At 41.3% G+C, this 12,769-nt stretch overlaps 1 protein-coding gene across 5 annotated transcripts; it reads right to left on the bottom strand.

The window, feature by feature from the left end:
* Positions 1-876: 876 nt before the first annotated feature.
* tmem30b (transmembrane protein 30B) lies at positions 877-12,698 on the bottom strand. Of its 5 annotated transcripts, XM_021574761.2 has the most exons (9): positions 11,743-11,914; positions 10,948-11,019; positions 4,200-4,392; positions 3,715-3,822; positions 3,506-3,613; positions 3,315-3,405; positions 3,055-3,192; positions 2,467-2,673; positions 877-1,818 (listed from the first exon to the last, which is right to left on the bottom strand). In XM_021574761.2, exons 3-9 carry the CDS (start codon positions 4,386-4,388, stop codon positions 1,640-1,642), a joined length of 1,020 nt encoding a protein of 339 aa, XP_021430436.1. In that variant the 5' UTR covers positions 4,389-4,392; positions 10,948-11,019; positions 11,743-11,914; the 3' UTR covers positions 877-1,639. The 5 variants fall into 5 exon arrangements, with proteins under 5 accessions (XP_021430436.1, XP_021430437.1, XP_036811014.1 ...); XM_021574762.2 differs by lacking the exons at positions 10,948-11,019; positions 11,743-11,914 and adding an exon at positions 12,365-12,698; XM_036955119.1 differs by lacking the exons at positions 10,948-11,019; positions 11,743-11,914 and adding an exon at positions 12,360-12,658.
* Positions 12,699-12,769: the final 71 nt, after the last annotated feature.

Genomic DNA, 12,769 nt, shown 5'->3' on the forward strand with positions numbered 1-12,769 from the left:
TGAGGAAGACTCCACAGCGTCACAGCGGGTTAGTTCTCGGCCCCTGTTATTTCGAGGTGCTTTCCCCCATCTCCTACGTTCCACCACCTGAAGCTTCTTCTCCAGGGCTAGCAGCCTCACCTCCACGCCCTTCAGCTGTTGGAGATGCTCTGACAGCATGGCAGATGTGTTAAGCATATCCGACTTCTGCAGGAAAAACACATTTCAGAGATGACCCCCCCCCCCCCCCCCCCTGGATTATTTTAACTTTTTTTTAACCACCATTTTGATAAGTTAAATCCTTAGTATTCCTCAATGTTTTGGGGCAGAACTATAGAAGAAGCAGACTTACATATCTAGTGATGCTTCTCAAAACATCTAAAATGTTGCCCTGATGTGAAAGTGGATGATAATGTTACTTACCAGTAATGTCTTGATCAGCTTCCTCTTGTATATTTTGTGAAGAATATTAAAGGCAAAAAATGGCAAGAAGATCACCAGCAGGCACGGGAGCACAGGTTCTATTGCACTGAAAACTTGGCTAATCCCACTGGTACTGGGTCGGAAAAATGCAGCAAGTTCCTCTGGAGTTATATCTATCCCAACCGTTGCCCATGCCGGCAGGCTGGGGAAAATTGAATTTTTGGGGGGTGGGGGACTGGAAAAGGGCCATATAGAAAATACCATCTTCACCAGATTAAACCATACACAGTGAAGTTGAGACAGGCATTAGACATGTATAATGTGTCAAACTGAGCATAGAATCTTTGGCAACATTCCACTCAGAGCTGTAATTGTGACAACTCCATGGAACTGTCAGAGCCTTCTTTGACAATCACTGATGATGCAATCTTAATTCCATATCAACTCAACAAAGGGATGGCAGAGAGCTATCAGTTCATTCCTCAAGTTGTACATTTATTATTTCAGAGAAAACAAATTAAAATTCACCAAGGAATTTTCTAAATTCCATTACAAGAAACATACTGCAATAAAAACATTTTTAAAAGAGGATGTTCAGTTATGTGCAGTATATACAACCCTGAGATATATTCCCATTAGAAAGGGTTACAGCAAAACATTTCAGATACATACATTCAGAAATTTTATCTAATAACAAATGGCAATACAATTCTATGGCTTACATGTCCTGTCTAAAAATAACAATCACTCCATGTTTGTAAATGATCCTCTACTTTTCAGAAATCTATAACAAACAGTATGAACAGATTGGTCTTTTCTGACCCATGATAAAAGCTGCAGTTACCAATGTGACGTAACGCAACAAAAATACGTTTTTATGAATGGCTTTTTCATCCTAAGGTCTTAAACTATACAAGAAGATTCAAATGCAGCTTTCCCAGAGTATCAAATTACATAGCTTTTAAAACTTTAAAATGTCCAACTTGACCTCACTCACCTCTTAACTAAAACCCTTAATGAACTATGCAAACAGCCCTCTATCAACTCTCCCAGTAAATCATAATTCTCTCAACGAGATTCAATATTGGACAGACGTGGCAGTATAATCAAGTAATTTAAAGTGATTAAATTTACCCAGATAATGACTAACCTCTAAAAGGTCAGGTCAGAAACTGGACTCGAAGAACACATCCATATGAGTAACCTTCCACCAACATCCGAAAATGGAGCCGGAACATTAATCATCCTCAGGGAACTTGAACTTGGCATACACAATGAGCATAACCATCGACATGACAACACACAAAGAGCCAACCACCAGGTAAGCGATGCCCAGGAACTGGTTCTTTCCACCCATCCAGGACACGTTGCTGAAGACCACCTTCTTCCTCCCACCGAAGCTCAACACGGGATAGTCTGGAGGAGGAGTGTGTTAAGGTCGAACAGGACATAGAGTGCCATTTGAGAGTGACCATACAAATTAGACACCGTTGGTAATATTTATATAGAAAGATTTACTCTTTCCCTAGCATATGCTTTCTCCAAGGCCGAAAAACTACCACGTCATGTCTGCCATTCTCCTCTGTTTGAAAAGCAGAGTCCCACCCAACTGGTAAGACCAGTTGAGCTGAAATGCAGGTGTAAACAATTGAGCAACAAACTGTTGTAACACGAGACACTAGCCCCATGGGAGTGAAATACAACTCACTCGGAGTGGAGTAAAAAAAAGTATTATTACAGTTGCTTGCATTTAGCTGGAGTAATAGCATCAACATGCAGTTTATGTTTTCATGTCCACTCACTCTGGTGAATGAGTGAGTGGAAATGCCAATTGGATTATAATTAAATAAGCGCTCATCAATTTACAGGAGTGGTCATTGAATTATGTAATATGACATTGTAATGCTTGAATCATCTGTCATTCCGTATGTAATTACAGAATTGCTCAGTTCTTCTGTCTTCAGGCAGAAGGACTTCATAAGGACTTAAGCCTGCACCCTTTCACACATGCCCACTGACTTATAGACATTTCCATAAACCTATACATATTGAAGTGAAAGATACTGTAGGCGATTTCAAGGGAGTAGTTCCCTGCAGGTAGGCCACTGGCGTAGTCACCCTCTGTGATTCGTCGATACAGCTTCCTGAAGTCTGGCAGGGCAGCCCTTCTCATCCACACCAGGAAGTCCTGGTTCACGAAGCCGTTGTTGGATGGGTCAGAGGTGTCCAGCTCATAAGCCGGCTTGGACCAAAAGGATGGCTTCACAGTACCTACGTGAGGAAAGTAAATGAAAGTCGATGTAAGGTCCAACTTCTAGGTCAGTGTAGAAAAAATGCATTAAGGGAAGCGTTGCTAAGGTACACAATAGTTGTTTTTTGGTAGACAGAAGGTGCAGAGGTACACAAGTCAGATTTTGGTAGATAGAAGGTGCTCTTTGGTAAAAGGGATGAATTGTTCATCAAAAAGAAAGGAGGACCGAGGCACTCTTCATAGAATGAATTAAAATGCCTTTATTTTGTATAGCATGTTCAAAGGAAACAAAGTTTAAAAACTCCTAGGTCAGTGTGTTAAGACATGTGGATGTAGGGTATTATTGATTAGGCATCTCACTGTATACATTAATGTCATGGTCTCTGGACGGAGCTCATTACCATTGAATGCGTTCTTTAGAGGAGTAACAGAAGGGTTCCTGTATTTGATGTTGTAGTCAGTCCACCACGCTATTCCTTTTCCATCAAAGGGAACAAGCTTCTTGGTACCGTTCACGATCTGATAGAGCTTAAAGGTGTCTTTAAAAAAACAACGCAGAGATTGAATTACTGGACAACGTTGAACAGAATATTTACTCCAAGTGCAGCGTGGTAATAAAACAGTCTACTAGAGTTCTAATTAATGAATGATGGGCTTGTACCATTGAACATGCTGTTTGCTAATGATCCACAGGGCACAATTGGCTTTTGGTTGGCATCATACTGATAGGGAGAGCATGCAGAAACAGGTGTCTGCAACAAAGATGGGGAAAACAGTTGGTGATAGGTCGTCAAGTCACAACATTTGAGGCTGTTCATAGATCATTTGTCACACATTCACATCTCTTCCCACCTTAAAGTAGTCCAGATCCCCTGAGAGCTGGTATTCATCTTTTGAAGCCCCATATGAGCGTTGGCTCTGAAAGTAGTTGGACAGACCATAGTAGAAAAACACAGGACCCTGAAGAACAAAAAGTGAGTTAGAACCAGCTCTTTGCTACATGTAGACCTCACATTACTGTGACAACTTCAATAAGCGAAGGGGTACGAAAGTCACGTTACCTCAAACAGATTGGAGAGGGAGAACTCCAGTTTGCACGTACAGTTCTTGTCGCTGGGGTTCGAGCACTTGTAGCAGTCTGAGGTGGTCTCTACTCCGGTGTAATCTTTCTGTGTTAACATGAAGCATTGCATTAAAAATTGATCAGCACCTATCAACATAAAACCACAACTCACACCTCCATTATGTTGTGTGCCAGAAACCATCATCTTCATCCTGTGTGACCGAATGAGCTAGTAAACAAGCTTGAACAGATCGCAAGAGTAACCTTCAAGGAGAAGATGCACACAAGTACCTAAAGAGTTACAGGCAATGTCTCATTTGAACTAGTAAAAATTGAGCTACTCTGATGAAGTTCATAACTAAATTGAGAACATACAACTGGACAATATGACATTTTATGCAAATGGTCAATACATGGGTATCATAAATCCTGAAACTAGGAGTCACTTTTGACCAGTGATGCCCTTGTCAGTCATACTCTTACCTCCAACACTGTGATGTTCTGTGAGGTGATGAAGAGGCCAACACCTATGCCAATGAATGCCAGGCCAATGAGCACAAACCCAGGGATTACGATACCAGCCGACAGCATGGGCTGCCAAGCAGGGAGTCTCTGCTGTGTGAAGGCTGTGTTGTCCGGCCGGTTGGTCGTTTCTAGCTCTTCTTTCATCATGATTCTGTTAGTAAGAAACAATAGGGAGGGACTTTATTTTTTTTAATTCAGGGAGCTGTGGCCCAGTAGATCAGGGATGGGGTCAATTCGAATTCAAGGCAATAAATTCAGGAAGTGATTTAAGTGTAATATTCAAAAACATTTGAAATAAATACTATAGCTTCTACTCAGTTTATTGAGAAGTAATTGAAAAGATGCAGATCACATTTTGAATTGTTTTTGAAGTTTACTTCCTGAATTGACTACTTTCAATTTTAATAGACTTGAAACATACGTAGGCCTCAGAGTTTCTCCATGCAGGAATTCCTAAGGAAAAACTAAAATAATACTATGCAGTTGCACTGACATGATTAGGGCCCTGTGTTTCATGCAATCATGTGACAGATATTTAACTTTACTTAAAGCTTTTTTTAATCAAACTGTCCCAGCACCATTATAATCCAATTATGGTAAACCCTAACCTTTGGCAAAATAAGTAAAACAACTGTAAAGTTAAAAAGGTAGACTCAGCTAAATGACATTGCCAGGAGCAGCACAGCAGAGGTTGGGCGCATTTGAGTGGTAAACTTAAAGTAGTCGACTGTAGACGGATGTCGAGGAGTAAAGTCAGGGGAGGCACATATTCACCGTCAGCAAGTCGGGTTACCTTCTGCCGTTTCTAGGAAACGCCACTATGGCAGACATTGTAGTTGCCTTTGTTATTGCCGATGACGTGGATACAATCGGAATTCCACTTCTCCAACACGAAGCCGAACATGATCAACATGGTCCAAAGAATGAATATTCTGATAAGGAAATTAGATACCAGCCCGAGCTCTAACATTCACAAGATTTGTTTTGTATTCTTGTGATGGTCTTCCCAAAATATAACCAGTTAGTGAGTGCATAGGCTACTAGAATGAGAACATAGGTGTTGTTGCCATTACGTCATGCCCTTGTACCTTATTAATTGTGATTGCGCAACATGGAATTGTAACAGATTGTGATTAAACGGAGTACAAAGATTCTTACTGTACGTTAATTGATTTCATGTCAGCTTCACTACAACCTCCAGTGTATTTCTTTAATTCTCAACCTTCATGTTGTTGTCAGTTTGCAGAATTTGATTCAATCACATGAAGGACAACACACTCACTGTACAGAAAAGGATTACATGTTTACCACACCGCTCATGTGCGTGCGCCATCGCACGCATGTTGATTTTGTCCACCCACACCAGACGCGATCAGGACACGCAGATTGAATTAGCAAAATTAACTCTGAACCAATTATATTAATTTGGGGACCGGTCGAAAATCGTTAAACATTTTTGGCAATTTAGCCAGCAAGCTTGCTGTTGCTAGCTAATTTGTCCTGGGATATAAACATTGGGTTGTTATTTTACTTGAAATGCACAAGGTCCTCTACTCCGACAATTAAATAGACAGATAAAAGGGTAAACTGAGTTTGTTTCTAGTCATCTCTCCTCCTTCAGGCTTTTTCTTCTTCTGTGGGTTTTATGGCGGACTACAACCCAAATAAACTGTGTACTGCTGCCACCAACTGGACGGGTTGAAAACCCAAAACAAGGTGAAAAGAAAATCCATGTGATAGGGAAACTAATGTAATCCACTCAAATAAGAATAGTACTTTGACAACAAAACACAACTCCCACTTCTTCCTTCTATCACATTTCCATATCTCCCTTCTCAGACTCTAGGGCCTGAGGGTGGTATGGCTTGTGACAATATTCCATGTAACTCCTCTGCCGAGAAATCTTTCAGTCCCAGGAACCACTCCGCCGCGGCCACAATTTCTATCCTCCTGGACCTTTTCTCCACCTTGGCAGTGCCCTTTAACCCCATAGCTATGAAGGCCACCTTCTTAACCTTTAAAATGCCAGGGTCCTGCTGGTGAAAGGCAACCCCCTGCAGCGAAGGCCTTTCCACCACCATGGACTCTTCAGGAGCACCATTCAAAACCTCAACCCGTTTAACAGCTGCTGCTGAAATGTTCTGGACAGCCCTGACTTTGGCCACCTCATTCTCTTTTATGCTTGTCAGGCAATCGATAGATGTAGCTTCATGGTTCCCACCACAATTGCAATATGTCACAATTTCCACACATAATCTTTTCCACAACTTGGACATCTCGGATTCTCCCTTCTGCAAACACTTGAAACATGACCAAAAGCTTTACAATGATCGCACTGCATTGGTCTTGGGACAAATGCTCTGACTCTGTAGTTGATATACCAACTGCAAGTAGGGAGACTCAAAAAGAACAGAGACTTCCCTTTTTCACCATAAGATTCAACTGAAGTGCATCAAGCACTCCAGGAATATTTTTAATCTCTTCAAAATTGACTTCCCACGAGACGCCAGATATAGCCCCCTTGAAGGGTGCCCTGTTCCAAAGACACACACACACACGACACTTCAATAGTGAGACGCAACGCACATTCCTTCTGATCCGCAGAAGCACAAAAAAAGAAAAAATCGAAACAAGCAAGCCTCTTATAATCATCACAGCCTTCGCTTTACCCAGCACTCTCTGCCCCATGTCTGGATAACTCAAATGGATTCTTCAAAATTGGTACTTTGCTCAGCTACTCCTCATTAACAAACCATAATCCTACTAGATATGAAGGGTCACTTTCATCACTGTACAATATTTTTTCTCAGTTTTCCATTCTTTTGGACAATACTCCAATTCTTCTTGATTCTACCACCATTGGATTCAGAATTCTCTTCATCGTCCCATTGCGGTCTCCTTCAGGCTTCTTCTTCAGACTTTATATGGCGGTTGACAACAAACTTTAAAAAGGTGCATTACCACTACCAACTGGACTGGAGTGTGGACCTCAGTTCATCTTTCAATCACCCAAGTGGGTATATGTTCCTCAAAACCAATGAGAAGATTGGAGAGGCGGGACTTGCAGCGCGTCAAGCATCACAAATAGAACCAAGTTTTATTTTAGTGCCTGGATACGCAGACGCTCTCTGACGCATGCGAGCAGTGTGGATGCAAAGATTGAATAACATGTACGTGTAAATATATTTTTGTGACATGGGCGGTGTGGTCAGCATGTTAGACAATACATGTAAGTTCACATAAGTTACTGGGTAAACAATATGTCAAGCAGTCAAATACACTTGATATTGACCCCAAGACTGGTGTTTGGGGTACTTGCTCATTAAGGTCAGCCATGGATTGATCTTAATAGCAATGGATTGGCCAGTAGAGTGGAGGGAAGAGGTGGTCCGGTATTGCCGTCGCCTTAACCTCACCAGGATCTCCCCCATCCCTTGCCTCTAATGCCTGCATTTCCTCTTGAGTAGCCTGAAAATTGGGTCGGAATTACACAAGGAGCCCAGGGCAGATGGGTCGAAGTTGAAGATGGAATTAACGCAAGTAACTCTGATTTGATGTTCAAAAGTTCTTGTAGGTTGTAAGAAATGGAAGCGGATACATTGTGAAAATAAAGTAAAAATAAACTACAAAAGAATCACAAAAATAGTAAAGTTGGGTTGGCGCTTGCAAAACAGTGACCATCCAGTATTGCGCCATCTCTGCTTTTTGCTTCTAAAAAACCCAGAAGTTCGTCTCCCACAATGCTTTGGCTACGACTTCAAGTTGCAGTTGGTGAGGAGCAACTGCAGAAAACTCTAGTCGACTGCAGTTGAAAGTTCATGACCTTTGATCACATGGTTGTTGAGGTCATGCAGTTGCAAGTCGGATCCTTTTTATACCCATAATGCAAAACAAAGGTGGTGACCAACGTTGGTTAACGTCTTGACAAAAGTGCTCAGCTCGAACGCTCGCATTGAGACGAGCGAGATGCAAGACTTCGCTCTCTCACAGTATCTTCGCAGGTGCATGAGTTCACCTCCCGCTGGTAGCCAGGGCACCAAAACATTGGAGAAGTTGAGCCTTGTGCTTCAACGCTGTAAATGTTCAGCTGGCACCTAGCCAAACTCCGCTAGGCGAACCCAATGAGTGAGTTCACATACTCCCTTAAAAGACCTTCGCTTGAAAAACAAGAAAAAAAAGTTGCAATAGTACTGCGTCCATCTTGAGATGTCGTAGCCACTTCATCAAAAGTCTGGATTAATCTAAGAATCACGTTTTTGCAGAGATCTTAGTTGCATAATTTTAAATCTAACTAAGATGCTTGGTGCAGTATTTCTCAAGTGAAGATTTGCATGAAACGAGTCATCCTCGTTGAATGACAAACACTTCATTGAAGCATCCCTACTGTTGTCTAATGAAGGGGCGTAGACTTCAGCTACGAACTTCGGCTTGCCTCGAGAAAAGGTGGTGTGCACGAACAGCCCCCCCAAAAACAACCAAAAAAAACTGTTCATTACTGTTTCGTATTGGGATCCAGCGGCAGCCCGCCCATTAGGGGCGGTGCCCCACTTGTGATTGGTAAAAAAAAGTTCCATACATACACACACCGTTGAAGTCTAAAGTTTACATACAACTTAACCAAACACATTTGAACTCAGTTTCACAATTCCTGACATTTAATCCTAGTAAAAATTAACTGTCTTAGGTCAGTTAGGATCACCACTTTATTTTAAGAATGTGAAATGTCAGAATAATAGAGAAAATTATTTATTTATTATTTCTTTCAACACATTCCCAGTAGGGCAGAAGTTTACATACACTCAATTAGTATTTGGTAGCATTGCTGTGAAATTGTTTAACTTTGGTCAAACATTTCAGGTAGCCTTCCACAAGCTTCCCACAATAAGTTGGGTGAATTTTGGCTCATTCCTCCTGACAGAGCTGGTGTAACTCAGGTTTGTAGGCCTCCTTGCTCGCACATGCTTTTTCAGGTCTGCACACACATTTTCTATAGGGTTGAGGTCAGGGCTTTGTGATGGCCACTCCAATACCTTGACTTTGTTGTCCTTAAGTCTTGCCTGATTTATTTAGATTTTCCCATGATGTCAAGCAGAGGCACTGATTTTGAAGGTAGGCCTTGAAATACATCCACAGGTACACATCCAATTGACTCAAATGATGTCAATTAGCCTATCAGAAATTTCTAAAGCCATGACATCAAAAAAAGCCAGGTAAATGTGTAAATTTTCTTGTTTAAAAAAAAAAAATGGTTCAAGACAAGATGTTCAGTTATCACTCTACTCCTCAGTGACTGCCAGGCAGCACCTCCTCAGAGGGCGCATAGGCCATGAGAACATTGCTTGGATTGCTTTGCCAGCTATTTGCTATGAAGGGGAACTGCCAATGACATCGCAGAATTTCATAGCAGAAATTATAACAGCACAAAGTAAAATGGACCATCCTGGGGTGCTCAAATGTTCAGTCAGAACTTCTGGGTCTGCTTTAGTCTCCTCCGCCCAATGAGTCTATCGCACCAGACGGCTTACTTCCTCACGTGAGACTAGATCCGCTATATCAGGTACAGATGGCGTATAAAGCAAATTGTAATAAGCTTGTAAATAAATAAATAATAAGTTATGAGAGCCTGGGACCTGATAAACTGGACAACTACACCCAAAAAGAGTTACAGGACAGAGGGATACACTACTAGCTAGAACCTTCTTGTCACAGATCTGGGGGAACAAAAACAACATGGCCATTTGTCTCGTCCTCCCATGTTTTTCATCATCAGGTTCTACTGACAGGGTACACTAAACAGCATAAAACCGGTTGTATCAAACCGGGTGTATTCTTTCAGAATGAAAGTTAACTGGCTAGTGCAACATGCTTTGTGACATTATGTTAGCTAGCTATCCCCAGTTAGATCATGCTTTGTGACATTATGTTAGCTAGCTATCCTCAGTTAGATCATGCTTTGTGACATTATGTTAGCTAGCTATCCTCAGTTAGATCATGCTTTGTGACATTATGTTAGCTAGCTATCCCCAGTTAGATCATGCTTTGTGACATTATGTTAGCTAACTATCCTCAGTTAGATCATGTGTTTTCACTTATTGCATCTGCATGCTGCTTGTTGCATTTGCCCTGGTGCACTCGTTCGTTTGTGAGCTGGCTGCTCAGTCGAGTTTCTAAACCCAGAGGCCGGAACATCTCGAACTTCCGGGAATGCTTGCAAAACAGACCAGGGTTTGAGAAGTCAATGAGAGAAGTGAACAATTATTTATTTAAAATGTTCTCTAAAATCTAAAAAAGGCACAACCTAGATTCGAGCCAATGTCTTAAGTAGTTGAACATGTTATTACTTTAACGTCGTGAAAGTGACAAACTGACTGATTTGACAGCCTGCACATGCGCAGGTTTGGCGACCGTTAAGACCCATTGACAATGTTTCTGCTAATGAGCTTAGCTAACCAACGTTCTACTGGAGAAGCAGTTTATGCTCATCTTCCCACTGTACCATCTTTGGTATAATCTAATCTGTTCAAAACAGTGGCAGCATGTGCAGCAGTGGTGATTCGGTTTTTTACCTGCAAAAGTGAAACAGGTGTATTTATACTGGTTGTTTAAAGACACAGATCACTTTATACATTTTCAAAGAAACTACAGGTAGTTTAAAAAATGTGCTTTAAATCATGCTGCTTTAATGACAACTCCAACCACCTCTCACCCAGTGTATTCAGCCAATCAGTGGCCGCCACCAATGGGAAGCCTTTAGAAATTGATGGTGCTTACAAGACAACTGGGAAAAAACGGAAAAAAAAACGAGGTCAAATCATGACGTCAGTGATCTTCAAGTTGTTAAGTCAGAGCTTTAGAAAGAAGCCCAAGTTCTCGAATGGAATTCCGAGTTGGATGACCATAAAAATATTTTTCCCATTTGGAGATCGTTTCTCACCACCTTCTCATTCCAATTTGTTCTGAACACACTGAAGTTGGAAATGTAAGAGTTCCCAGCTGTTTTGAATGGGGCATGAACCACTATGCTGTTTACTTTCTCCATCACGTCATATCGCTGAGGCTACCTTTAAATACCAGTACAGCTTCTTTGATATTGGGTTTTATATAATTCCAAGTATGATGATTTGCCTCAAACAGCTGATAGAAATGATGAGCATTGTTATGTTTATGTCAACTGTATTTTTGTTTTACTTCTAGTGTGGAGAAATGGTGTATGGACAACTGAATGATTGCATTTATGAATACTAGTTGTCTAGGGACGATTGAGGTCAAATGAGAGCATTTCTTATTTTGTTAAATGAAATACAGGTTAGTATTCCGAGTGTGGTACCACATTAGTGACTAGCATTTGGCCAACAAGGCATTCTCCACTGGCAGAATTTAAGAATATTTGTAATATTTCCGCGTGCCTGTCGCCTACGTTGGTTCAAGAGACAATGAACCCCCCCCCCATTCTTCACTCTGATAAGTTGGAAAGTAAATAACTGCAAACTAGCTTACTTACCCGTTTTAACGAAGAAGAAAATCTTTAACTTTATTTCCAGATTCGTTTGAGGAATATCCAAAATAGGCAGCGTAAAGTCAATGGACAATAAACAGGGCGCTGCCTACCGCTAACACCTTTACCTGGCTGACGGTTCCTTCTCTTTTCCTTTCTCTTCCTGCCTCAATGGTGTTCCTCACAGTGACGTCATTTCAAATGTTATTGGTCACATACACATGGTTAGCAGAAGTTAATGCGAGTGTAGCGAAAGGCTTGTGCTTTTAGTTCCGACAGTGCAGTAATATCTAACAAGCAATCTAACAATTCCCCAACTGTCTAATACACACAAATCGAAAGGGGTGAATGAGAATATATATATTCATATGGATGAGCGATGGCTGAGGTGCAATAGATGGTATAGAATACAGTATATACATGTGATATGGGTAATGTAAGATATGTAAACATTATTAAAGTAGCATTATTTAAAGTGGCATTTATTAAAGTGCCCAGTGATTGGGTCTCAATGTAGGCAGCAGCCTCTCTGAGTTAGTGATTGCTGTTAAGCAGTCTGATGGCCTTGAGATAGAAGCTGTTTTTCAGTCTCTCGGTCCAAGCTTTGATGCACCTGTACTGACCTCACCTTCTGGATGGTAGAGCCTTGCGGTTGAGGGCGGTGCAGTTGCCGTACCAGGCGGTGATACAGCCCGACAGGATGCCCTCGGTTACTCTTTCTTGAGTAATGATTTCATGGAATGCTTTTGCTTGAGCAGCATAGATCAAGTGATACTAAAAGGGATGCATTTGCTCCATTTTTTTGTTGGTGACCTACCCTATGTGCACATAGTGTGGGGTTCTTTCTCTATGGAATTTACATGGACTTCAATTAATTCATTATTTTAATTAACTCTGAAAACAAATGCACTAGTAGCCTACAGAATATGCAATTCATGTTAGTTTTCCGCGTTATTGAAAAAAATCGCCTCTTCCTTGGTAATTGACAATGTCCAAAACCAATCATTGCGTTCACGAGCTTTTAGACGTTCTC

This window comes from Oncorhynchus mykiss, chromosome 19 (genome assembly GCF_013265735.2).
Source record: "Oncorhynchus mykiss isolate Arlee chromosome 19, USDA_OmykA_1.1, whole genome shotgun sequence".
Classification (NCBI taxonomy): Eukaryota; Metazoa; Chordata; class Actinopteri; order Salmoniformes; family Salmonidae; genus Oncorhynchus; species Oncorhynchus mykiss.